Here is a 26,129-nt window from a genome sequence, read left to right as displayed (position 1 = left end):
CACAAGGTTCTCTCAGTAGCTGTTGTGGAGCTTTTGATGACATCACACGATCCTCCCCAACTAATGGAGCTCTCACGGAAATGTATCCAGCTGGCACCGGACATCAATATGACGTCAGAAAAACAGTGGACTCTTACACTGAACAGACATTAAATTTCCCAGCTGGCACACGATGGACCTTCAAGGTTGAATTGTGGTTGAAATTATGTCAGTTGCTGTTTCAACATTAAAACAACTTTGAAACAATGTTTATTTCTTATAGTTGTAAAACGGTTAACAAAATTCTCATGAGTCAACATTCTGATGTTTCAACATTGAAACAATGTTGAAACATTTTTAAGGATTAAAAATTTTCAAACAACATTGCAAAATCAACGTTGATTCATCCCAAAAAATCATAAAACATAATTCAGCAGTGATTTAACCATGGTGGATTGATTCAACAGTGAATAAATGGGGCGTTGGTAGCGTAGTGGATAGTGCTGGTGCCCCATGTACAGAGGCATTGCCTTGCTGCAGCGGCCGTGGGTTTCGAATCCAGCTCGCGGCCCTTTGCTGCATGTCAGTCCCCACTCTCTCTCTCTCTCTCTCTCTGTCTCCCCATTTCACCTTCTGTCCTATCAATAAAGGCAAAAAAGCCAATAAAAATCATCTTAAAAAAAAAAAACAGTGAATAAACATTAGAATGCCACCTGGGTCATGGTAGTGTGGTGGTTAGCACTGTCGGTTCGTGGTTCGATCCCAGGTGTGGGAGCCCTTCTGTGTGGAGTTTGCATGTTCTCCCCATGTCAGCGTGGGTTTTCTCCAAGTACTCCGACTTCCTCCCACAGTCCAAAGACATGCAGATTGGGGAGAGGTTAATTGGTGAGTCTAAATTGTCCGTAGGTGTGAATGTGAGTGTGAATGGTTGTCTATCTCTACATGTCAGCCCTGCGATAGTCTGGCGACCTGTCCAGGGTGTACCCCGTCTCTTGCCCAATGTCAGATGGGATAGGCTCCAGCCCCCCCGCGACCCTCAAGAGGATAAGCGGTTAGAAAATGGATAGATGGATGGATGCCACCTGGGTTCGGCTGGAATGAAAAATTACAATTTTAAATGTCTAACAACGTTAGAATTTCACATTGTGTGAATGTTAACATTATGTCTTTTGCAGACATTGGATTTTGGTTACCTAACAACACAACTATCATCAGTATTCTACGTCATATTGAGGTTGGCATTAGACACTGTCAAGACAATGAATGTTGGCCACCTGATATCACAACCGAAATTTAGCCAAACATCAATGTAGCCTCTGAGTAGCATTCAGATTTTAAAAAAAATTCTAAGCACTTTATGGATTTCTTATCCATGTCATCTCTGTTTAATGTTAAGGTAAATAAGTTTAAACTTATGTATTATATATGTATTATTCAAGGTTTCTTAAGACCAAGGGGACCAAGACCAAATTTTTGTTTACTGTGGGTAGCTGAGCAACTAGAAGATGAACTGATTTCCAAAAGGCAAAAATTTAAGATGAAATGTTTCTTGCCGACCTGCAGACAGTGAGTCTCCTAAGTAGAGGGGGGACAGCAGTAACAGCGCCAGGTCACCATTGGTCAGGCAGCCCTTCTCCTCTCCCCTCTCCAGCGTGTGAAAGCCGGGCCAATCTTAATCCTTGTTCGAGCTCTTGTTTTATTGCTCTCCTGTTGTCTTTTCTTTGTCTCCTTGGACAGCACCTTCACCTTCTTTCTTTTCTTTGTCGCTCCAGCCATGACAACCACGTCTAACTTTGTTCACCTCGGTTCGGCTACGCTATTCTAAAGGGAGGAGGGGGATATGACGAGGAGCAATGCATGACGGAGGTGTCATCCAACCTATTGTGAGTTGATGTACCATCACAAGGATGTATATTTTGAGGGCTCAAAAACTCCATTGTGTTGCTTTAACTTCATTAGTCCACAGAACTTGTTTCCAAAAAGCAACAGGCTTGTTAAGATGTTCCTTTGCAAACTTCTGATGCTGAATTTTGTGGTGAGGACACAGGAAAGGTTTTCTTCTGATGACTCTTCCATGTAGGTCATATTTGTACAGGTGTTGCTGCACAGTAGAACAGTGCACCACCACTCCAGAGTCTGATAAATCTTCTTGCAGGTGGAAATCTGTGTCAAATTTACAGAAATTCTCTGAAGGTGTTCTTAAGATATTGCATTCACAAAATTGAGAGTGACAGTGACCTTGACCTTTGACCACCAAAATCTGATCAGTTCATTGTTGAGTTCAAGTGGACATTTGTGCCAAATTTAAAGAAATTCCATTGAGGTGTTCATGAGATATTGTGGTCATAAGGATGGGATGTACGTACATATGTACAGATGGATGGATAACCTGAAAACATTATTCCACAGCTATTGCCAGCGCGGAGGCATAATAAAACAGAGGCATTAAAAGTTTTATTTTATTTTTATTTATTTTTTGTAGTCTGATGTGTTTTCACATCACAATCTCTTTATTTTTTACTTTTTTCAGTGTTAGTTTTTTCAGATGACAGTTCATTTTTCAATCTCTTTTTCAGTTTCAACTTTCTGTCACTGATTTGGCATAAACAAAACAAACAAACAAAAAAACTGACACTGAAAGAGAGTGACTTGAAAGCAAAAAAATCAGAAGACTATCATTGAAAAACACAACAGAATGAAAAAACACAAATAATCCACCGTTTTTCTGTCATTCATTGCTGTTAGATCCTTAACCAAAGAAAGTGATGTAAAATCTTCACCAAGTTTCACCAAATTGAATCATCATTGATATTACAAACTAGATCAATATATGTAAAAATGCTAATATTGTTCATTCTGTAGTATTTACTGCTCTCAGCATTTGGGTACTTCTGGATTTATGTTGGTACACTCTGGTTTATATGGCAAAATCTTCTTCGAATGTCATGTGTACAGCAGCATTAACTTAACTAACCACAAGCCACTTGATGGTGCTATTGCACCAGTATTACAGTGACACACCGCTCCAGAGATGAAGAAGGGGCACACGTCATGTCAGAATCTTTGTATCTTTACAAATATTTTAGTAATCATGGGTAAATATGTCAAAGATTATACATTTGATTTTATTGCTCACATGCTTACACATATATTAATGTGAACATCAATGCAAAATGAAAATTGTGTACACAGTTGAGTTGCACAAATTAACAAAAGGGGCACTGTGGGGTTTTCTTGAAAAAGACAAAAGTTATGTTTACATTCAGTGTTACTTATCAAAACTCAGTCTGTATCTTTGTGGTCTAACACACAAGCCCAGAGCTTCTCCTTCCTCAGTTAACATGTGTAAAGCCAATGTCTATAGCATTTTAAATGCAGAATTGTTTACATACATGTTTACTACTTTGCCATTTTTGTTTTCCCCAACTGTGTTGGCACATTGCAGCCAATCATAGCACTGCTGTTGCCCTCCATATGACACCACCTGTTGGTCAGCAGAATAGAGCGACATTATTGCTAGAACTGTGTCCTTGTTCACATGCACAAGAAAAATAAAACAGGGACCCGCTCATAGAAAAGCAGCTCCGTAGCACTGTTAGAGGTCAAAAACCCCACAGGGAACCTTTAACACATGAATAAACAAACACACAAGTGCAAATTATTTACTCTTTGTTCTTAAAATCATGTATATATTATCTCACAACAGTATGTAACGCTTAGAAATATTCTCACATTATTGTCACTGTGCAAACAGCTGAGGTGAATCAGAAAGGATGGTGTGCTCTGTATTATTTGATGTCATCTGGTAAAACAAGGCACATGGTTCTAATTAGTGAGTGTGTAAGAGAGTGCTTGAGGCTTTTAATTTAAACGTGTTTAATCATCTACAAAAGAAACCTTAACAGCCTCAAACCTCAAAGCTGAAAGGACTAATTTTCATTCAAAACAATTAAAACCTGTGGATGGATCTGTGAGTGTAAAAAAAAACCTCAACTGACTGCAGGCTACTATTACTACTAATCACTCACACTGAACACAGCTTGCACAGAATAAATCTTGTTTATAATTTCCTTGTAAATTTGAAAATGACCATAATCATGTGCAACACATAATACAAAGTCCATTTTATAGACAAAGTCTAACAGTGTTCTGAGTATGTTATACATTCACACAGGACTATATAACAAAATGAATTCATAAAAAAGGCCCTCATGCAGATTTAATCACAGCATTTCTGAATGTGCTGTGTATAAAAAATGAAAATAAAGCAGTTTTAATAGCAGGACAATTTCTGACTTGCTTTTTCTGAAGTTTTCAAATTTCAAAGCAACAATGCTCCAAGCATTGCAAGTAGACTAACACACATTTGCATGCATGATGTACATTATGTCATGTATTCCAACCAACAGAACAGGTCACTGTCACTGGTAGTTGTGCCCACATAAGCCCACCCTCAAAATGTGCTTTGGTGTATCAGTACCATGTTATGAAAACTGATGGTTATCGCACCATGTTCATTTGCTTATCTACAGTATAACAAAAAAATGCAACATGATAGAGAACCTCACCTCTATCTTATCTTCTTACTATATAATGATGAAAACTCTGTGTGTGTGTGTGTGTGTGTGTGTGTGTGTGTGTCTGTTCCATGTTTTTCTCCTGACTGACTTGGTCAATCCATGTGAAATTTGGCACAGTGGTAGAGGGTCATGGGAGGATGCGAATGAAGCAATATCACACCAGTTAGCCAAAGGGGGGCGCTATAGCAACCGAATGAAATTGCAAATTTTGAAGGGACAGATCTTATGCCCTGTATGTCGTAGAGACATGAAACTTTGCACAGAGATGCCTCTCCTCATGAGGAACAAATTTGCCTCAAGAACCCATTGCGGTTACATAGATTTTCCGTCATTTTAAATTTTTTGAAAAACACTTAAAATCGATCTCTTCCTAGGAAGTTTGACCGATCTGCATGAAACTCGGTGAACATAATCTAGGGACCAATATCTAAAGTTCCCTCTTGGCAAAAGTTGGAAAACTTACTAAAACTGAGCTTCTATAAGGCAAAGAATATTGCGGAGTTGGTGGCTCATCACATAAAGGTGTATAACATCTCAAGGGTTTCACCGATCACCACGCAACTTTGTAGGCATATGATCACACATAATCTGAGGGGACCCCTCCATTATTGACCCCATCAAACAAAATGGGGGCGCTAGAGAGCTAATTTCTTATCTAGGCCTAACCGCCATATCGATTTTTACTAAACTTGGTAGATATGTAGAACAGGACGCCTCAAGGTGACTGGAGAAATTTAACTCTAATTGGCAACTGGGTGGCGCTATAACAACAGAAAAATGCTTAAAAATGGCTAAAATGGGACCGATCACTGTGGCTCCCCCTGTGGCCAAATGTTTTGGGGCTTTTTTTCTAATTTTTGGTATGACTAAAGGCCCGAACATACTCGGGCAGAGCGTATGCGGAACGGACTCCGCGGAGGTCCGCGCGGACTCAAAGCGGATGTCCGCAACCCCTGTGCGCACATAGCTCAGATTTTACAACCGCGCGGACTCCGCTCCTCGCACCAGTGACTGCTCGGCATGTATTTTTCACATCGCGGGGATTTTTCACGGACATTTTTACAGGAAACTACAACGCGGAAGTGCGCTCGACTATGGAAGCCCGAATGACTGCGGATATTCCTCGCGGAGTCCGTTCCGCGTATGTTCCGCCCGAGTATGTTCGGGCCTTAAGTCATGGTATGGTATGCTGTACATAATCACGGAAACTGTCAGTGTGTCATTCTGTCAGTCAGTCATTCTGACTGTCCCACGTTTTTCTACTCACTGATGTGGTCAATCTATGTGAAACTGCACATAGGCATTGAGGATTGGCATAGGTAGAAGGTGACAAAGCTACCAATGGGTATGGACTAGTTTTAGTTATTTGAAAAGGGGAGGCTGTTTACACATACCATAAAACATAGATTAAAAGGCTAGTCCCATTTAAATGCATTTAAATTTACTAGCCTTACTACAAAGTTTTGACAAATAATGGCTTGTCTCCATTAGATGCCTGGTCTGGTTGCCAAGCAGTCAATTTTTATAGACGTTTTTTGGATGTATAAAAACAGATTGTTGACTACACACTTAAAGCTAACATCAGTTAGCTGTTAAGATCACACTTACATATATAAATGTTTAAACTTTTGTCAATATGGAGATGCTACACTTTGTTAGCTTGATGATTTTAATGAAACCATGAACTCCAGAGACCGTAAGTCATTTAGATTTACCAGCATGACGAAAAAAACAAGTGGTAACTCCCTACCTCTGAATTTAGTCAGAATATGTGTCCATTCCTCAATAACCCAGTAAGTTATTCATATTTCTTTAGTCCGTAAGGGTCCACCAATGAAAAGAATCAAAAGTGTTTTTATAAAAATGAATCCAAGTTGATGAATATCATGAATATTGTTTTAACAGGATAAAGTGGTGTTGTATTAGTATGCTGGATAGCGTGAAACATGTGTTATATCATAACACATAATTGATTCGAAGACTAATTTTTATACACATAATATTCATATACAGTACAGGACAAAAGTTTGGACACACCTTCTCATTCAATGCGTTTTCTTTATTTTCATGACTATTTACATTGTAGATTCTCACTGAAGGCATCAAAACTATGAATGAACACATGTGGAGTTATGTACTTAACAAAAAAAGGTGAAATAACTGAAAACATGTTTTATATTCTAGTTTCTTCAAAATAGCCACCCTTTGCTCTGATTACTGCTTTGTACACTCTTGGCATTCTCTCGATGAGCTTCAAGAGGTAATCACCTGAAATGGTTTTCCAACAGTCTTGAAGGAGTTCCCAGAGGTGTTTAGCACTTGTTGGCCCCTTTGCCTTCACTCTGCGGTCCAGCTCACCCCAAACCATCTCGATTGGGTTCAGGTCCGGTGACTGTGGAGGCCAGGTCATCTGCCGCAGCACTCCATCACTCTCCTTCTTGGTCAAATAGCCCTTACACAGCCTGGAGGTGTGTTTGGGGTCATTGTCCTGTTGAAAAATAAATGATCGTCCAACTAAACGCAAACCGGATGGGATGGCATGTCGCTGCAGGATGCTGTGGTAGCCATGCTGGTTCAGTGTGCCTTCAATTTTGAATAAATCCCAGTGTCACCAGCAAAACACCCCCACACCATCACACCTCCTCCTCCATGCTTCACAGTGGGAACCAGGCATGTGGAATCCATCCGTTCACCTTTTCTGCGTCTCACAAAGACACGGCGGTTGGAACCAAAGATCTCAAATTTGGACTCATCAGACCAAAGCACAGATTTCCACTGGTCTAATGTCCATTCCTTGTGTTTCTTGGCCCAAACAAATCTCTTCTGCTTGTTGCCTCTCCTTAGCAGTGGTTTCCTAGCAGCTATTTGACCATGAAGGCCTGATTCGTGCAGTCTCCTCTTAACAGTTGTTCTAGAGATGGGTCTGCTGCTAGAACTCTGTGTGGCATTCATCTGGTCTCTGATCTGAGCTGCTGTTAACTTTCGATTTCTGAGGCTGGTGACTCGGATGAACTTATCCTCAGAAGCAGAGGTGACTCTTGGTCTTCCTTTCCTGGGTCGGTCCTCATGTGTGCCAGTTTCGTTGTAGCGCTTGATGGTTTTTGCGACTCCACTTGGGGACACATTTAAAGTTTTTGCAATTTTCCGGACTGACTGACCTTCATTTCTTAAAGTAATGATGGCCACTCGTTTTTCTTTAGTTAGCTGATTGGTTCTTGCCATAATATGAATTTTAACAGTTGTCCAATAGGGCTGTCGGCTGTGTATTAACCTGACTTGTGCACAACACAACTGATGGTCCCAACCCCATTGATAAAGCGAGAAATTCCACTAATTAACCCTGATAAGGCACACCTGTGAAGTGGAAACCATTTCAGGTGACTACCTCTTGAAGCTCATGGAGAGAATGCCAAGAGTGTGCAAAGCAGTAATCAGAGCAAAGGGTGGCTATTTTGAAGAAACTAGAATATAAAACATGTTTTCAGTTATTTCACCTTTTTTTGTTAAGTACATAACTCCACATGTGTTCATTCATAGTTCTGATGCCTTCAGTGAGAATCTACAATGTAAATAGTCATGAAAATAAAGAAAACACATTGAATGAGAAGGTGTGTCCAAACTTTTGGCCTGTACTGTATATTTATCAGTTTTGTGTAAAAGAAATTAAAGGACTGTCCCATAACATAAGCCTGCACAGTTCAGTGCTATAAGCAAATAATAGCCCGGGCTACTAAGTAAAGTTTTACATTTATAAAAAATAAAAAATAACAAAAAAAGGTCTTACGTTTCATTTGTAGCAATAAGATGTTTGTTCAAACAATGAAAAAAACTTTTTTCATTCTTTAAAGGGTCACTGTCATGTAATACCATGAATCGTGATATTTTCTAAGATGGTTATTGTGCCATGAAAATCTCATACTGTTGTAACCCTAGTCCATAACACTGATGTTGCACTGAACATTGCCCTCACAATATGTATGGCAATTTAACCAGCAGAGGTGGGATACTGTTATTATTTCTAAAAGTTCCCTTAGCATGTATCTGCACATTATTACACCATACTATAGAATGGTGTAATAATGTGCAGATACATGCTTAAGTATTAAGTATGTACAGACAATCAAATGAAATAAGGGTCAGTGCTACACAGTGTTACATTTTTCAGGTGACAATACATTACTGTTATTCAAACGCTACAAAAACTGAATAATAATCAAGCTGGCCACCTAACTTAACAATATCAACAGGAATCGAATGGCTGTCTATAATCCAGTGTATCTATACTTGAAAATTCTATTCTAATACTGATTTTGCTTATTCTATTTCAGTAAGTGTGCAAAGTTTAGTCCCTTAACAGGGTACTGCAAGAGAGATTTCAAAATATTTCTAAACTAAATAATGGCGGTGATACTGAATTAGTGTGTATTTTAAGTAGTTTTGCCAGGTTATCGGGTAGACCCATCTCAACCTACTGCAGTCTAAAACAAAAATGAACGCACCCTTTTTTTTTCCTCCCAGTGAGGGTTAAAGAAATATTCTTTCAACAGAAGCACAAACTACAGCCTCATAATTGACCATAAAGATAATGAACAAGTCTCTCAATCAGTTAAATAAATTAGCAAGGTGTAACAAGTAAACTAGCAACTGACTTTATGTCATAGCTGACATCCAGGGTACCGTTTATAGAAAATCATTTTTCATTGTTCATCTTAACTGAGAGCAGATGTGTAAATATCCTAAATACCTGCAAACCTTTAAACTGAAAAAGCCAAAATTTAAATGAAAACTGGCACACACAAACTGGACAATTAATCCTACAAGGCTCTCACATCCTTGAACAAGTTCACTATACCTCTCTGCCTAGATTTGAATCTGAAAAGAGGGTCTAAGTCTAAGGCCCTTCTGGTTGCTCAACAAGGCTGCGTTCATTCATTATAGCCATGGATGTATAATCACAACTGGATACAGCGTTTGAGGTGGGGCCACATTTATTCCTAAGAAGTTGCTCAGTGGCGCATGATGCCAAAAAAGTGTGATTTCCGAAGTATGAAATTACCTGAATCTTCTATATCATTGAGCCCATATAAGTGACTTACAGTGGCTGAGCATCTTAGTTTCGGTTCAGCCCTAAGCTAACTTGAATAGGGATAATATGATTTTGGTACTGCTCTTCTGAACTTAAGGAATGTTATTGGACTGAATGACTCTAATCCCAATTGTGAAATGAGTCATTTCTTTGGGGCTGTGAAGCTCAAAAAATGTATTAACTGACTTACAGACATCTCTTTTACAGTTTAAGTCTTGGGAGAATAGTCTTCTTGGGCCTACTGGCATCATATGACAGACGCAGAAGTTGTAATTCCACATCTGGCCTATATGTCAAATTGGCATCAAAACCCAGTACTGTTCCTGGGTGCTTCATTATACCCTACAGTGCAAAATGTTAGAACAAAAGCATACTGAAAACTGCTGTTTATTGAGCCTAATTAGCATTTGGTTTATCATGTGGGAGCAGGAATGTGCTTCATAAATTGTGTTGGAAACTTTCCATTTGATATTGATAGCCTGAAAAGTTCACAGCCCCACCAAAAAATGTTGTAATTTATCCTCTGGGGACCATGAATATCCACAGCAAACATCATGAAAATCCAGGATTACTTTTCTGAGTGATGACCAAAAATGCTGTTGAACATAAAAAAAATAGCTGAAGGAGTCACCAAATTATGCAATTATTTTCTGGGACCATGAATAGTTCCAAATATGAATGCGCAACCAAACCAGCCTTTGGCCCCACTGGTAGCTTGGCAAGAATTCTTGTAGAATTAGTTTTGGTCAGCAATTTCTACTAAGCATCTTTTCCCTGAAATAGGAGGCTTGTATCTTGCATTCCCAAACTGAGTATAGATCAGGAATTACAACTTTAAACACAGATCTACCAATAATTTGCCACTGTTCTCTACATCGGGTCTTTTTTCTTGAAAGCCACGGCCTTCCTATGATTAAAATGTGGCTTCTTCTTTTGATTCCACTGGCACATCAAAATATCCCTAAACGTTGTCCGGAAGGTCTTGTTACACAGGGCGTAGCACATGGGGTTAACTGTGCTGTTAACATAGCACAACCAGTAGCCCAGTGCCCAAAGAGTTTCTGGAATACAGTCCTGACAGAAAGTGTTGACTAACACCATGATATTGTATGGTAACCACGTTGTGATAAAGGCAAAGAGAATAGCACTGAGTGTCCGTGCTGCTTTCTTCTCATTTGCCTTTTTTTCATTCTTGCGCTTGTTGATCTCTGTCTTGGCCTTAGAGGCGAAGCGTTTGGCCATCGCTGCATCTTTCATGGTGATGGCTGTGGGTGATTGGTCAGCTGGTGATGAGGTGACAGGGCTTGATTGTGACCCTTTTCGACTTTTGTTGGATGATGACTGTTTGTCTTTGTTGTTCTTCCCCTTTCTAGATTTCTTACCATCTAGATAGATAGATAGATAGATAAATATGACATTATGTAAAAATTTTATTTGTATTATTTTTATATATATCATGCAAACAAGAATACTTAGTGGAGTTTTGTCCAACCTGTTGGAGTCTTTGATGGGTCTGCACCGTCAGCTTCATCCTCTGAACCTGACTGGTCCCCAGTGGCACCAACTTCATTGTTGTTAAAACTGTCACTGCTGCTCTGCTCGGCTTCACCCACTGTAGTTGTTGTGGTGTTGACGGACCTCTTGGATGCATGGCGACCTGGCAGCAGTGCTGAAAACTGGAAGCAGAATGCGCCACACCTCCCTCTGCTTCCTGTTCCTCCTGGTACACCAGCATTGTCAATGTTGCTCTTCTCTGAACCCTGCTGATTTAATTCATAGCTGCTGCAGCTTTGAGAGCTCATCTGGCGCAGCATGGCTGATGAATCTTTCTGGCTGTTAGTTGCAGCTTCTCCACCACCTTTTCCACCACCACTCCCTTGATTCTGAGCCTGGCTTGGACTGTTGCCTGCCCCAGAACCCTTGAGACCTTGTATATCTTTAGCACGCTTCTCTGTCTCCTGATAGATCTTCCAAAACAGGAATGCCATAATCGTTACTGGTAGGTAGAACGCAGCAATAGCAGTGCAGAATGTAATAATGGGCTCGGACAAGAATTGGATGTAGCACTCAGTGGGCTGGACTGTCCGCTCTCCCACAATGTACTGCCAGAACAAGATGGCTGGGGCCCAGAGAATGAAAGAGATGGACCAGGCTAATCCAATCATGGTCATAGCTCGCTTGGTTGTACGCTTGGCCCGATAGGTCAAAGGTCTGGTAACAGAGAAATACCTAAAAGAACACAGAAAGACAATAGGCAACTTTCCACATACAGAGTAACTGTGACTGTGCCATGCATTACTGTCCACTGCAAAGCCTGTCTTGATAGTATCAGCTAGAGTCACCAGACACAGAAATTTTAAAACTCTACACAAGGGACTTTAAATATGCCCTGTTTCCAACAGCTCTGGGGTCTCATTTATAAAACAGTGGGTAGGATCCATACTAAAGATTTACGTGTGGACAAAAGCAGAAAATGGCATATATTAATATTCTGATTTATAAAACCATGCGTACACCTGACAGTGTGCTATTTCCTTTTATAAATCCCAAATCAACTTGGAAATGTCTATACATGGATCAGCCTCATATCCCGCCCTCTACACACCCCCATTCAACTATAAATGGTCAATGCAAAGCACCTCACGAATGCTGATACATAGAAATGAGCCTGCTGAACAATGGGACTTTACGGGTGAATCAAGGCAACAGCCAAGTGTCACCTCAATGTTAATTTTCCAGCATTAAGACTGATTGCTTCACACTTTACCAAAATGATCATGACAGTCAGTGTATTCCTGACCCTGAGATATCATTTGAAGACGAAAGTTTAATATTCATTCATTCATTTTCCATAACCGCTTATTCTGTTAGGAGTCACGAGTGGGGGCTGGAGCCTATCCCATTTGGTGAGACGCGGGGTCCACCCTGGACAGGTCGCCAGACTATCACAGGGCTGATACATGCACAGAGACAACCATTCACGCTCACATTCACACCTACGGCCAATTTAGAATCACCAACTAACCTAACCTGCATGTCTTTGGACTGTGAGAGGAAGCCAGAGTACCCAGAGAAAACCCACACTGACATGGGCATAACATGCAAACTCCACACTGAAGGGCTCTCCCACTTCAGGATTCTAACCCCCAACCCCAGATTCAAACCAGGAACCCTCTTGCTGTGAGGCAACAATGCTAACCACTGCACCAGCATGCCAAATAAAAGTTTGATAGGTAAACACATATGTTTTGTGCATATGCAATGTTTATAAATGAGACCCCTGGATACTCTAATCCATTCAACAGAAGAACTCTGTACATTCATCAGAAAAAAAGGCATCTACTAAGCAATCAGAGTACCCCCTTCTAATCCTCTAGCAGATATCAGCATCCAGAGGTGTCCAGTTTTATCTGAGCTTTTTTAATGAGGGTAGTACAAACAATTTATGAGGTGGCTATGTACTCCATTTGAGTTTATCAGCAAAAAATATAATAAATTATGTTCCATTACCTGTCAAAGCTGATAACAAGCAGGTTCATGACTGAGGCATTACTGGCCACATAATCTATTGCAAGCCACAAGTCACAGACCACTGGCCCCAGGGCCCACTGGTCCATGATGATGTAGGTGGTATACAGGTTCATTGACAGTGTGCCAATGGTCAGGTCAGCAAATGCTAGACTAAGCAGGTAGTAGTTGTTCACTGTCTTCAGTGCTTTATTAATCTTGAATGACACCAACACGAGGATGTTGCCAACAACAGTGACAAGAGAAAGGGATCCAGTGAGGAAGACAATTATGATGACCTGCAGATTAAGAGGTAAGAAGAGAAAGAACCAAGGACGGTAGTTAAGTGCATTACAATGTGTAAGAAGCTTACTCATTTTGTTACAGTGACTCAATTTCCCAAAACATATTCAGTGTTAACTGTTCACAAACTCAAGTTTGAACAGTGTTAAGTCTGACAACATCAATGGCAAGCTGAGAAAAAAAACTGGAAGTTAGGCAGCTATGAATTACCCTTAATGGCCGCGTTTCCCAGTTAAGATCGATCTTAAGACTTAAGAGCACAGTTAAGAACACCTTAGCCAAGAAGGGCCGCTAAGATAGAGTTCTTAATGCCCTTCTTAGGATCGCCCTTAAGATCGCTCTTTAAGCTAAGTGCGAATCTGGGAAACGCGTTTTTCTTTCACAGGAGGCTTAAGAGCATTCTTAAGAAGCTCTTAGCGCTAAGATCTTCTTAACTGGATCTGGGAAACGTGGCCAGTAACAGTAGTTTCTTGAAGGTGAAAGGCTACTGAGCTGCAAATAGCACTGTATGCAGGTTTTGTCAGACGTATCAGAACCAGGGTTGGAAATTAGCACCAGCCACCAGTCAAATGCTGGTTAAATATGCTTACATTATCAACTATGGTGCAGATCCCTGTTTGGCCCCGATTGGATTTTAATTTCTGGATACAGGTGGGGTGGCACCAAATCCAGACTGATACAGAGAGCAAAACAGAATGTTGAGCTCACAACATCAGGATGGTCTCACCAGGCTATAAGTAAAGCCACATATACTGACAAAGCCTTTAGTTAATGCCAGCACCCACAGCTGTTTGTATTTAATCTAAAAAAGTTAACTGTGGGCTGACACAAATTTCAAAAAGAGTTAAAAGTTATTGTACCACTCACACTAGATTGGTCTTTTTCTTCAGATGACACTGTCTTAGCTATTGATGCATCTCTTTAAATGGCTATTGCAAATCTACAATGAAGTTTTGATGATTGTCATGTTTGTCTCATTAAACATAAGTTTGTTTTATGAGAATGGATGGATTACTAAAATGTATCCAGACTTAGGGAACTACTTGTTTATCACATGAGGACTCAATTCATTAATTAATGTAGGCAAGTCTCATAGCTTTCCATAGATGCAAAGTTTATCTTGGAACTCCAACTATAATCAACTGGTTCAAATGAGCCATGGAATCCCTGGAGCTTTGGAGCAGCCATGTGAAGAGCACAGCTAAATGTTTGTCTGGTGGTTAGAATTCCTCGCTACTGAAGCCATGGAATTTACACAGTGAGCAACAAAAATACTCTGCTTGCTCTGTTGTGGAGTGCTCTCAACCTGCAGTGTGCAAGTCTTATGTTCGCACATTTAGGTGTTGAAAACCGTAGTAGTAAGCCATATTACACATCAATTACTAACATTTATACATAGCAAAAAGTTTTTTAAAAAGTCCATTGATGGTTTATTGATAGCTTATTTTGTATTACAGTTTCACCAAAGCACTTAAACTGATGGAATGAGAAAAAAGTTCAAAGTAGAGCTGTGGCGGTTGCACTGACATTTTGTTCTGGTGTCTTTCTCTTTGACATGTCTGTGGATGTATATGTACACATACGCGCTGTGTGTATGTGTATGTCTTTGTTCATTGTTGGTAAAATCAATAAAGATAGTGTTGGGAAAAAAGTAGAAGTGTGGGGTTACAACATCACAGCTGATCATTACCTGCCAGACAGTATGTCCTCCTAATGGGTCAAACTCCTCTGCTGGCGACATTAACGTGCTGTTAACTGGTGAATCAGTGAAGTTTCCTTCATGCCTTGAGACACGACTGACATTGTGCTGCTTCCACCCACCAACACTTTCAGACAATATGGCCAACTCCTGGTAAGAGCCACCTGAAGATGTGGAAAAACATCAATCCAAAAAAAAAAAAGAAAAAAAGCCACAATTAATGGCACACACACAGAGAATCTGAAGAAGGCTACAAATCTTTTATCAGCAGATTTGAAGAACATTTGCATGAATCATAAAAAGTTTAAAGTCTGTTTTAGACCCCCCCCCCCATTTCATTTTATTTACCTGTTTTCTGTTTATTGATTGTATACCATTTTGCTTTATTTACATATTCTTACTGCATATCCTACTGAACTCTTTTTATAATATTATTTAAAAAGTGCAGAAAACTTTATAATATGAATTATTATTAAGATACTAAGTGCTGTAGTGTAGTGCAGTACCTAAGATGGCAGGTTCAGCTATGAAAGTAGTGTCAGGCTGGTCTCTCATACCAGGAGAGCTGTTGGTAAGGAAGTGGATAGAATCAGAGCTGGAGGTCAGGTTCATGATGACCAATGGACATCTTGAAGAAAAGAAGAAAAAAAAAAGAAACTGAGATGCAAAAATGAAGGATGAAGTTGTTCAACTTAACTCTAACATTTCACACAAAAGACTTTGGGCAAAATAGTTATTTAATTCGAAAACTGAAATTGTTACATATTTCAATCAGTGGAGATTGCAGTTTTATAGAGAGCAAGTGTTACCATCACTTGCCAGGTTGTGTATTAATTGGAGCAAACAGTGCTGTAGCCACAGGCACTGTACTATTAGAACCAGACTACAGCAATCTGTGTCCATCATCCCAGAAGTGGTGGCAAATCTAGTAAGTGTCAAGTCTTTGCACTCAAGTTCCAAGTCTAGACAGGTAAGTCCCAGGTCAAAACAGGCAAGTCTCAAGTCTAGTCTCAAGTCAAGATTTACAAGCCCCAAGTCAAGCCCCAGGTCAAGACAGGCAAGTCCCAGGGCCAAGTCAAAGGGCTCAAGTCCAAGTGAAGTCATTGATAATGAAGTCCAAGTCGAGTTCCATCCATCCATCCATTTTCATCCACTTATCCAGGGCCGGGTCGTGGGGGCAGCAGGCCAAGCAAAGCAACCCAGACATCCCTCTCCCCGGCAACGCTTTCCAGCTCCTCCTGGGGGACCCCAAGGCGTTCCCAGGCCAGACGAGATATGTAATCCCTCCAGCATGTTCTGGGTCTGCCCTAGGGCCTCCTACCAGTGGGACGTGCCCGGCATACCTCAAGCGGGAGGCGCCCAGGAGGCATCCTGATCAGATGCCCGAGCCACCTCAACTGACCCCTTTCGACGCGAAGGAGCAGCGGCTCTACTCCGAGCTCCCTCCGAATGTCCAAGCTCCTCACCCTATCAAGTCGAGTTGCTTTTTTGAATACCGTAGAACTTCAATTAATAGCCTGGGCTATTATTTGCTTAAATCACTGAAATCAACAGGCCTATATTTAGGACAGACCTCTATATGGGGCAGGCCTTTAATTCCATTCACACAAAACTGTTGTTCAGCAAAGATGGGGGAAATACAGTCTAATTGTTTATTTAAACCACTATGAATATTACTTGAAAAAGAGGCTTCAGATAATATGTCAACTATGGGTCATTCATTTGATCTTGCTCCGACAGACAGAGCATCAGAGAGAGAGTTAAGACACTCAACAAGATTACAGCACCCGGCACACCGACACAACACCACTTTATCCTGTTAAAACAATACTCAAAACTTAGATTCATTTTTATGAAAAACCCATTTGATCTGAGGACCCTTATGGACTATTGGAATATGAATAACTTACAGGGTAATCAAGGAATGGACACATAATTTGAGGTAGCCAACGACCTCTGCTTTTATACATCAGAAGAACTTCTATAAAAAAAATGAACTGCTTGGCAACCAGACCAGGTGTCTAATTGAGACAGCCCTTTATTTGTCAAAAGGTGTAGCCACACAGGGGCTAATAAAAGTGACTGGCTGTTTAACTGGGACTGGCTTTTAATTGAAGTTTTACGGTATGTCCACTCGAGTCTAAAGTCATCAAATTTGTGACTCGAGTCTGACTCAAGTCCAAGTCATGTCACTTGACTCCACACCTCTGCATCATCCTGATATCTAACCAGAATTTAAAGAAATACTTCACCCACAAAATGACCATATGGAAACCAGTTAGTCATGCTGTATTACCTTGAACTCATGAAGAAAACCTTTTTTTTTGCATGTCTCCACAAATAATAGTGAAGATATTATCTTACTGATTGATTGGAAACCACCTTTACCAGCAGCAAACCATTGTCAAAACATCTCTAATCTCTCAAACATCTAATCCAATTTTTATATATTTTTTTTCCAAACCTAACCAGAATTTTACATTAATTATGTAACTTTAAGTTAAGGGGCTCTAGTTTCGCAGACTGGGCGAGGCAGGGGTGTGGCCAGGCGGATTTTGCAAGTTTGGCACACTGTGCGCCTGGCGCAGCTACTCCTCTTTCCCACCTCTGTCCCTCCTACCTGCGCAAGTCAGAAAGAGGGAGGAGAGAAGGCGTGGAGTGGGTTTTACACACATCACACCAATCAAATGAGCCCCTCTCCTCGCCCTTAAATGCGCCGCGCGAAGGTGTAATGAGAGTTTACTCAATTTGCCATGGCGGAAGAGAGCAGCAGCATCAGACGGCCAAACTTCTCCCAGGAGGAAACTGATGTTTTGGTCCGGGAGGTCCAAGCTCGTAGTGTCCGAATATATGGAAATGCGAGCAGACCTCCACGGGCTGATGATACAAAGGTAGCCTGGGAGGAGGTCACCACAATCGTAAATCAATGTTGCGTTTCTCTCGTGAGCGCGCGCTCTCTCTTTCTCTCTCGCAGTCTCACTCTGTTTCTTTTCTTTTGACTTTCCTAAGATGACAGATGCTGAATATATACTCCCTATCTGATGCTGTGGCTGTTTGTGAACTCATTAGTTTGCAGCTGTGTTAATCAAATCAGGTTGGGTTTCCATTACACACGCCAAACGTGCCAAACGGTGCCAATCCCCTTTGATCTGACATCAGATGTGACGGGACAGTCGATATAGAGATACATTTATGTGCTGATTGCAGATAGTTGCATTGAATAGTGGTTTTTTGGGTATTTATTGCATCTTTAATGTGCCTGACATTCTGGAAACCTGCCTGTGAGGTTTTGGTGACGTGTGCGCACTGTCCGCCCGTCAGCCAAACTTCGGCTTACACCGGCTGCACTCTGCCTGCGCTGACAGTAGACCTGGTTTCAGCTGGCGAGCTTTTAGCACACCTTCGGCGAAGCCTTTTGGCACGAAACTGTCACTGCGCCAAGCTGGATCTGTCAACACCTCCCCCTGCTGCGCTGCCACACCCATCTCAATTCAATTCAATTCAATTCAGTTTTATTTATAAAGCCCAATATCACAAATCACAATTTGCCTCACAGGGCTTTACAGCATACGACATCCCTCTGTCCTTAAGACCCTCACAGTGGATAAGGAAAAACTCCCCAAAAAAACCCCTTTAACGGGGAAAAAAAACGGTAGAAACCTCAGGAAGAGCAACTGAGGAGGGATCCCTCTTCCAGGACGGACAGACGTGCAATAGATGTCGTACAGAACAGATCAGCATAATAAATTAACAGTAATCCATATGACACAATGAGACAGAGAGAGAGAGAGAGAGAGAGAGAGATGCAGGTAATGACAGTAGCTTACAACTCAGCGCACCTCGGTTTGCCAAACTACCAAACTGAGCGCACCTTGGGTTGTGCTGCTCGAAACTAGCTCTGTGCGGGGTTCGCCACCCTGCGCTGCGCCGGGAAACTAGAGCCCAAGGACATAACGTCATTCTTGGGCTGCTAATCATACAAACCACTGAATGAGGATAAGTTGGCACTGGCTAAAAATTCGAGAAGAGTCGTAGCGTAATCCAAGTCTCATTTATAGGTATAGATTTCAAGGAAACATGGCATGACTTATTGATTTACAAATGTTCATTTTGTGAGTAAAGTATTCATTTAATGACAAAACATGGTATACAATGGATTTATTTACAAATTGATCTGTTATTTGTTCAAATGGATTTCATGTGCCACTTTGCCACACTTGCTCTCATAAAAATGTGGTTAAATTTTTAATACAATACAATTTACTATTTATTTACTCAAATGGAGGCATTTGTATCCTCACACATTTAAATCTTTAGTACCAGAGATAGACAAATTTAGGAACTAGTGAGAATTACCATAAAGATTACACTGGTGTCCATATAAAAAGCTAAAAAGACAGCAGAAACAAGCATGTGGAAATGGTGTGTACATCAGGGCTATAAGAAGTAAGAAGCTATATAAGAACTATGTATCAAGTCAAGGATGACAGACCAAAACATACATGCATAGCTGGAACTGGCAACTAGCAGGCATACAAAGTTCGAGGAAAACAAAACAGAGCTGGGATCAGGTCAAAAAGTCAAAAAAGGCAGAAAGGGATCTGAAAAACAGGCAGGGGGGAAAGGCTGGCACACTAATGCAGGGAACACAATAGACATCTGGCAGGGAATAAGTGGAATGAGTATATGGACTGCATGGGTAATGGGGGGATGGGGAACAAATGTGGTAGACAGGTGATCTGGGAGATGGTGGGAAGAATGGGGTTACTGCAGGGCAGGTGGGAAGGGCTCTGGAATGAGAGGAGAGTTACACCTAGTTCACATTACACAAGTTTTTCCTTATCCGCTGCAAGGGTCCTAAGGACAGAGGGATGTCGTATGCTGTAAAGTCCTGCGTGGCAAATTGTGATTTGTGATATTGGGCTTTATAAATAAAATTGATTGATTGATTGATTGAATATCCATGCCTTTACGATGTGTCGTCTCAAAGTTAAAACATGTAGTTTGGTGTCGATGAGGGCTCAGTGGAGAAATCTTGTGGTGTGCACACACAGGTCATAACGCAGTTGGCTGACTCCCAATGACAGAAACACACGTTGCCGGGTATGAATACTCGCAACGCCAGTCGCTAGTCTCCACAACGCAAAATCAGGGTGAAAATCATGTAATGTGAACAAACCTTTAGTGGCAAGGTAAGGAACAGTGAAAATGTTTTTATCAGATCATCAGATACTGTGACTGAAGGTCTGGGAATACAGACAATGGCTTCCAAAGAGGTATTCTATGCAGGATTTTCCTAAAATAAAAAAACAATGTGTACAGCCATATGGAAGTAATCTCTCTCAATTAACACTTATGACCCGCTCTCCGTGTGTGGCAATGTATTTTTGTGCCTGAATTTTCTTATTTTCTGTGTCTTGAACGTTCATGGGTGTGCACCCCCACAGCACTCAGGACAGTATAGGGCTTTATAAAAAGGTAGCAACCAGGTTCTATACCATAAGCTGCAGGCATCCAAAAGATACAGCACCAAAAAAGGGTAAATATAGCAAGGCAAAAGACCAAACAACAGTGAATCTAGGGTTGGCTTTTACTTTCACTTTTGCTGGTGAGCATTTACAAACAGTAACCAACATCCTGTGTTGTATACCTTTAACCAGACAATAGCCAAGTTTTATTTTGGCCTGTCATCAAGTTAATCATGGAATTGATTGGTGACAGCTGATATAATCTGCACTGGCAAGCTGTTCTCATGCACAGTTTCCTACGGAAAATAATGCAGCAAAATTCGTATTGAGTGGTCCAGTTAGGAGGCTGGTTGGCAGTGGCAGTTGTAACACATTCGGTGCCCTAGACGAGCCAGCCCTCCCCATTTGTGGTGCCCCTATGATGATGAGGGCGCCTAAGCATTCATAATACTGCCTATGCCAAGGCTGGCACTGCTGGTTGGCCACAAACCCAGGACCTTTCCCAGGAGACCAGTGTTTGGAACTTTGTAAACTTTGAGTGAACTTCGAGTTATTTTAAGGTACATCCTCATCATATATTTTTTTCCTAAACCTAACCAAAGTAACTTTACTTAGACTTTACCCCACACCTTAGCCAGAAGGCCCATGTTCAGAACCTTGTGAACTTTGAGTGAATTCTGATTTATATTAGGGTGTTGTTACATCCTCACCTTTTTTTTCTAAACCTAACCAGAATAAATCTACTTTACTAAACCTTAAGATGCCCAACCATGATTTTTTTTCCTAAACCTAACCTCTGTAACTTTACATTAATTATGTAACTTTAAGTTACATAATTAATCATTCTTGGGGGGCTAATCATATGAACCACTGTATGAGGATAATTAGACACCGGCTAAAACAATGAGAAGAGCTGCAGATTCTGCTCTTTGATATGATATGATATGATATGATATGATATGATGCAATCTGTCAAAATGAAGGGTTCTCAATCCCACCCTGCCCTGTCAACCAAGGGGTACCTCAAGGCTCAGTGCTTGGTGCTCAGTCTCTTTGTTCATTTGTGCAGTGCTTTTGCACATGAACAACTACAAACACAAACAGAAGAACTTCAATTTTCCTTCATCATGAAAATGATCTAAACATGCTTATCATTTCAAGTTCAATCCTCTGCTTCCATTGCATTGCTGATTCTGGCATAGATTAGCATAGCCTGTAAAGAATAGATGACATTACTAATACAGGCTGTACTAATTAAAGCCAGAACCATCATATCTCCTCAGAAAATGTCTTCAATCCACACCTTTAGCTCTGATGTTTGAAGAAAAAGGTTTGCTGAAAGGCTACATTTCTACACAATTAAATGAACACATGTTAAACAGTGTGGAACCCCAGAGTGTTCAATATTAAATAAATAAGACAGACTTAAAGAAATAATCACGAGTAAATTGTGTAAAATTCCGCTGAATTGTTGACTGATTCGGCATCGCAGCATTGAAGTGCAGTTTCTCGTTTAAAAGATTAGCCAATCAGAGCCACAGGCGGGACGAATGCCATTGTCAAGCAGTTGTCAAGTGGTGCGCCGGAAACAATGAAATGTAATCCACTCTTAAAACCTCTGCAAAACAATTATGTTAGCAGGGCTATGCATAGGTGTAGACTTAAAATTATGTTAGATTCAGGTGGATATATAGTTCTCTAGTGACTGGTAAGAGAGAATTGAACCCCCACTTTTTCACACCCACAATCCAGAAAACAAGAACGTCAGCGTAACCATGAGCTTTGACATGACTGGTTTATTACCTTTGTAGGTCGAGTTGTAACAGATTATTACTCGGTATCCAAGGGAAGAGCTTGTGACAGCAGTGTTGGTTGGCTCCTGCTCCTGACCATATTTGTGTGTCTTTCTCTGATACCTTTTTTCCACTAAAATTAGTGTGCGTATGCAGGTTATACCCCTTAAAAATAGGCAATAGATCAACATCACAGAAAGGTTGTAAATCTCTAACTATTCAATCTTTATTTAAAACTCTGTGCTGAATAAATTTTAAACAATTTTTGAGCACTGTCGTATTTCCATGACTGATTGTTGTTGGGACTACTGTGGAGTCATTTGTCCTGGAATTGAATGCCAATCGTAAGTTTTCCCATTACATACAAAAGCCAAATGTTAGTGGGTTTTGGTAGGATTTTGGTCCAATGGGACAGGGTCTTGAGGAACATCTTTAGAATCCAAACAAAGCCCAAGTAACTTAACCAGCCAACCTTAGCTGCTGCAGTGCAGTCAAAGGTGGCTCATATGCTGAGTAGGCTAATAAGCCAAGCTCACAACCCTGCTAAGCTACTTAGCCAGCTAACTAGGTGGCATATACCATAGACATATATACGTAGACGCTGCATCGAGCACTGAGCCGTACGTCAACGTCGCCGCCATATTGGATGTGGCAAGGCTGCGCTGTAAACTAATACAAGTAAATGGACTTAATTTCATAAAGCACCTTTCTACAAAGAAATTTACGTTAATGCCTCTCGTTTATTCATTCACACACACACTAATATACTTGGGAAACAGTATGATGTAACGATAATTACACCTGTGTGGGATCAATAAAGTTCATATCTTTAGCCATCTGAGAAGATCAAATACATTGTTTTTGGTGCCTAAATGTTTCCCAAGTATATTAGTGCGTGTGTGAATGAATAAACGAGAGGCATTAACGTAAATTTCTTTGCAGAAAGGCGCTTTATGAAATTAAGTCCATTCACTTGTAGTAGTTTTACAACGCAGCCTAACGCAGCCTTGCCACATCCAATATGGCGGCGATGTTGACGTATCGCAGCAGCGGGCAAACCCACTCAATGCGGCGTCTACGTATATATATGTCTATGGCATATACAGCCGTGTTAAGATAAGTAATCAAAATGAAATGCCAGTTTTTGTGTCTGCTTATTAGGGGTGGGGGGTGGGGGGAACGATTTTTAGATGCATCGAGATTCTGTCTTGAACGATGTGGAAATTTCATAATCGATTTTAATTTGAACTATATTTATTTTTCAAATTACCGTAACTCCTCGACCATCCACGCTATCGACGTAATTCCAACGGATTCTGAAAGCTGAGAAGCAGATATCCACCTTATTTTCAAACATGGAAGTAAATAGTGATCAACTTCCGTTTTTTTGTGTGTGACTTCCGGTCAGCCGCTTTCCCTCATGCTTTCCCTTACCGGAGCTAACGGTGCAAACTAATTTTTTTTTTCAATTTTCAGTTGTTTATGTTAGTCAATCAGTTAGTTAGTTAGTCTGTGTATTTTGTATAACGTTAGATAACTGTGCCCATGTTTCCGTTATAACGGAAATTTATTCCCTCTAAACGTGAATAAATCGCACGTCAATCATAAACTATGAACCAAAAAAGCACAGTCTATCCCGAGTGAGACAAACTGCTTGATCCCCGTCTCCAGTGTACCAGCAGAGAACCTGCAGAACCGAATCAGCGAAAAAACACACCAGGCTACACAGCCTCTCTACCTGAGCAGCTGAAGCTGCGGCTCGCACCCTCGACACACAGACACACAGACGGTGCTTCTACATGCCAGCCACATGTGTGCGCAACTGTGAGAAATAAATATGTGAGGTGTATGCTGCTTTTCTATCTTTTTTCCCTTTTCTTTCTTTCTTTCTGGCAGCGACATACACTCCTAACACAGGACGGGTTGTTTTAATTGACTGAGTTGATCGTTACGCCATAGTGATGCGCGGATCAGCTCTGATAGCACCCGAATCAGCATATACGCATCAACCATCCAGCCGTTACAACATGATTGAGCTAGCAAAGCAGTTTTGTGTTGCTATGTGTGGTATTTATTCAGTTTTGGGAAATCACGATGTCTAGAAAGCATCAGTGGCTGCAGCTGACAGGGACAGCTAACGTTAACACTAGCAGCAAAGCTAACATCAGGATCGTCATCCGTTAAAAGCCTCCCGTTGTCGGATACGACATGAAACTACTCCAGTTGGCTCAATCATGTTGTAACTAAGACATCCGCTGGAGAAAATATTTTTTTCACGGGCCACTTTGTGAGTTTAATGAGTTATTACAGACACGGCTAACGGCTAACAGCTAACGGTTAGCCCAGCTAATCTACGATAACCATGTTATTAATTACACACAGAGAAAATACTAATGTTTGTTCAGTCATTGTGTTTATAGACTTTACAAACATCAGATTGGTCTAAACGGTGATATAGTGACATGAATGCGATATATATATATATATATATATATAGCTAAACTCAGCAAGGTAAACAACAAGGCGATTCCCATTTACACAGTGGTAAGAGTGCTGGACCGGAAGTGTCGCACAAAAAAACGGAAGCTGGCTGCGTTCTGGTTTGCCTCCGTGTTTCCGTGAAAAATAAGGTGGATACGGCAGTGACATCCTTACCTGTGGAGGAGGGGAGGAAAGTGAGTACAACAGGAGGAGAGTGACAGCTGACGAGGAGAGTGCAAGTTGGAGTGATTTAACAGTGTTTTAGCGGAGTTTTGGTGAGTTTAAGTGGAGTTTGGGTGGCGTTTTCTTTGTAAATAATATTTAGTGTTGTAAATAATAGTATTTGTGGTTTTTTGAGAGCTTTTGAGTTTTTTTATACCGTGTTTTTGAATGTTTTTTGCCGTGTTTTCGTCATGTTTTCACCATAGTTCGTAGTTTTGCCATCGTTCGTCTTTTTTGCAATAGTTTGTGTTTTTATAGTTCATAGATAGTTTTAGTCAGTTATAGTTTTGTAAATGCTGGAGGAGAAATCTCGAGGAGGTCGACAAGGGACAGGAAAGTCCCGTTGAGATTTGTGGATGAGGAGGATGGACCGGAGGAGACAGTTGTAGTGTAGTCATTTCAACCACAGTAAGTAATACAGTTTGTATGCACTGGATATGTATTCTCAGCTTTATTACAATAATGTTTTTCAATATCTAGTGTAAATTTTGAACCGAATCGTGAGGTGCCTGGGTTTCCCACCCCTACTGCTTAGGCCTACTATTTACAGCAGCAGCTAGAAAGGTGATACCAAATCACTTTGACATTGTTGTTGCTCTCGCTAGTTGCTCTAGTGATTGGCTGAAAGGTGAGGGGTTGGTGACAACTCCACTGACATGTGAAGTGACACTACAAAATAAAAACAGACTTTGGAAAATTTTGATTGACTATGAGACACAGCAAAACAAAATAATATTATCATTCATTATACTGAGTTGACTCAATAATGGCCTACATTATTTCACATCATTGCTTCATTTATATATTATACATGATTTATTATTATGACTGTTTCAAAATAACATAATTATTAGAATTAGTATTAAACACTTTGGGTTTCCATTAAACAATGCACAAAGAAATCTACTATAAACATAACAAAACAGTCCACAAAATAAAAAACAACAAAAAACAGATTTAACAAATAAAATTAATCTCAAGCACATTTAAAGCCGATACCTCAGCCGAGAA

The 26,129-nt window shown here is 40.6% G+C and overlaps 1 protein-coding gene across 1 annotated transcript; it reads right to left on the bottom strand.

The window, feature by feature from the left end:
• Nucleotides 1-10,515: 10,515 nt before the first annotated feature.
• On the bottom strand, nucleotides 10,516-15,314 carry chrm3b (cholinergic receptor, muscarinic 3b). Its single transcript, XM_078163654.1, has 5 exons — nucleotides 15,146-15,314; nucleotides 13,156-13,451; nucleotides 11,405-11,874; nucleotides 11,138-11,365; nucleotides 10,516-11,030 (listed from the first exon to the last, which is right to left on the bottom strand). The coding sequence occupies exons 1-5, from the start codon at nucleotides 15,194-15,196 to the stop codon at nucleotides 10,516-10,518; spliced, it is 1,560 nt and encodes a 519-aa protein (XP_078019780.1). The 5' UTR covers nucleotides 15,197-15,314.
• Between the last annotated feature and the right edge of the window lie 10,815 nt (nucleotides 15,315-26,129).

Source organism: Epinephelus lanceolatus, chromosome 21, assembly GCF_041903045.1.
Source record: "Epinephelus lanceolatus isolate andai-2023 chromosome 21, ASM4190304v1, whole genome shotgun sequence".
NCBI classification, from domain to species: Eukaryota; Metazoa; Chordata; class Actinopteri; order Perciformes; family Serranidae; genus Epinephelus; species Epinephelus lanceolatus.
The sequence above is the reverse complement of the archived record's forward strand: the minus strand, read 5'-3'. Positions and strand labels throughout refer to the sequence as shown.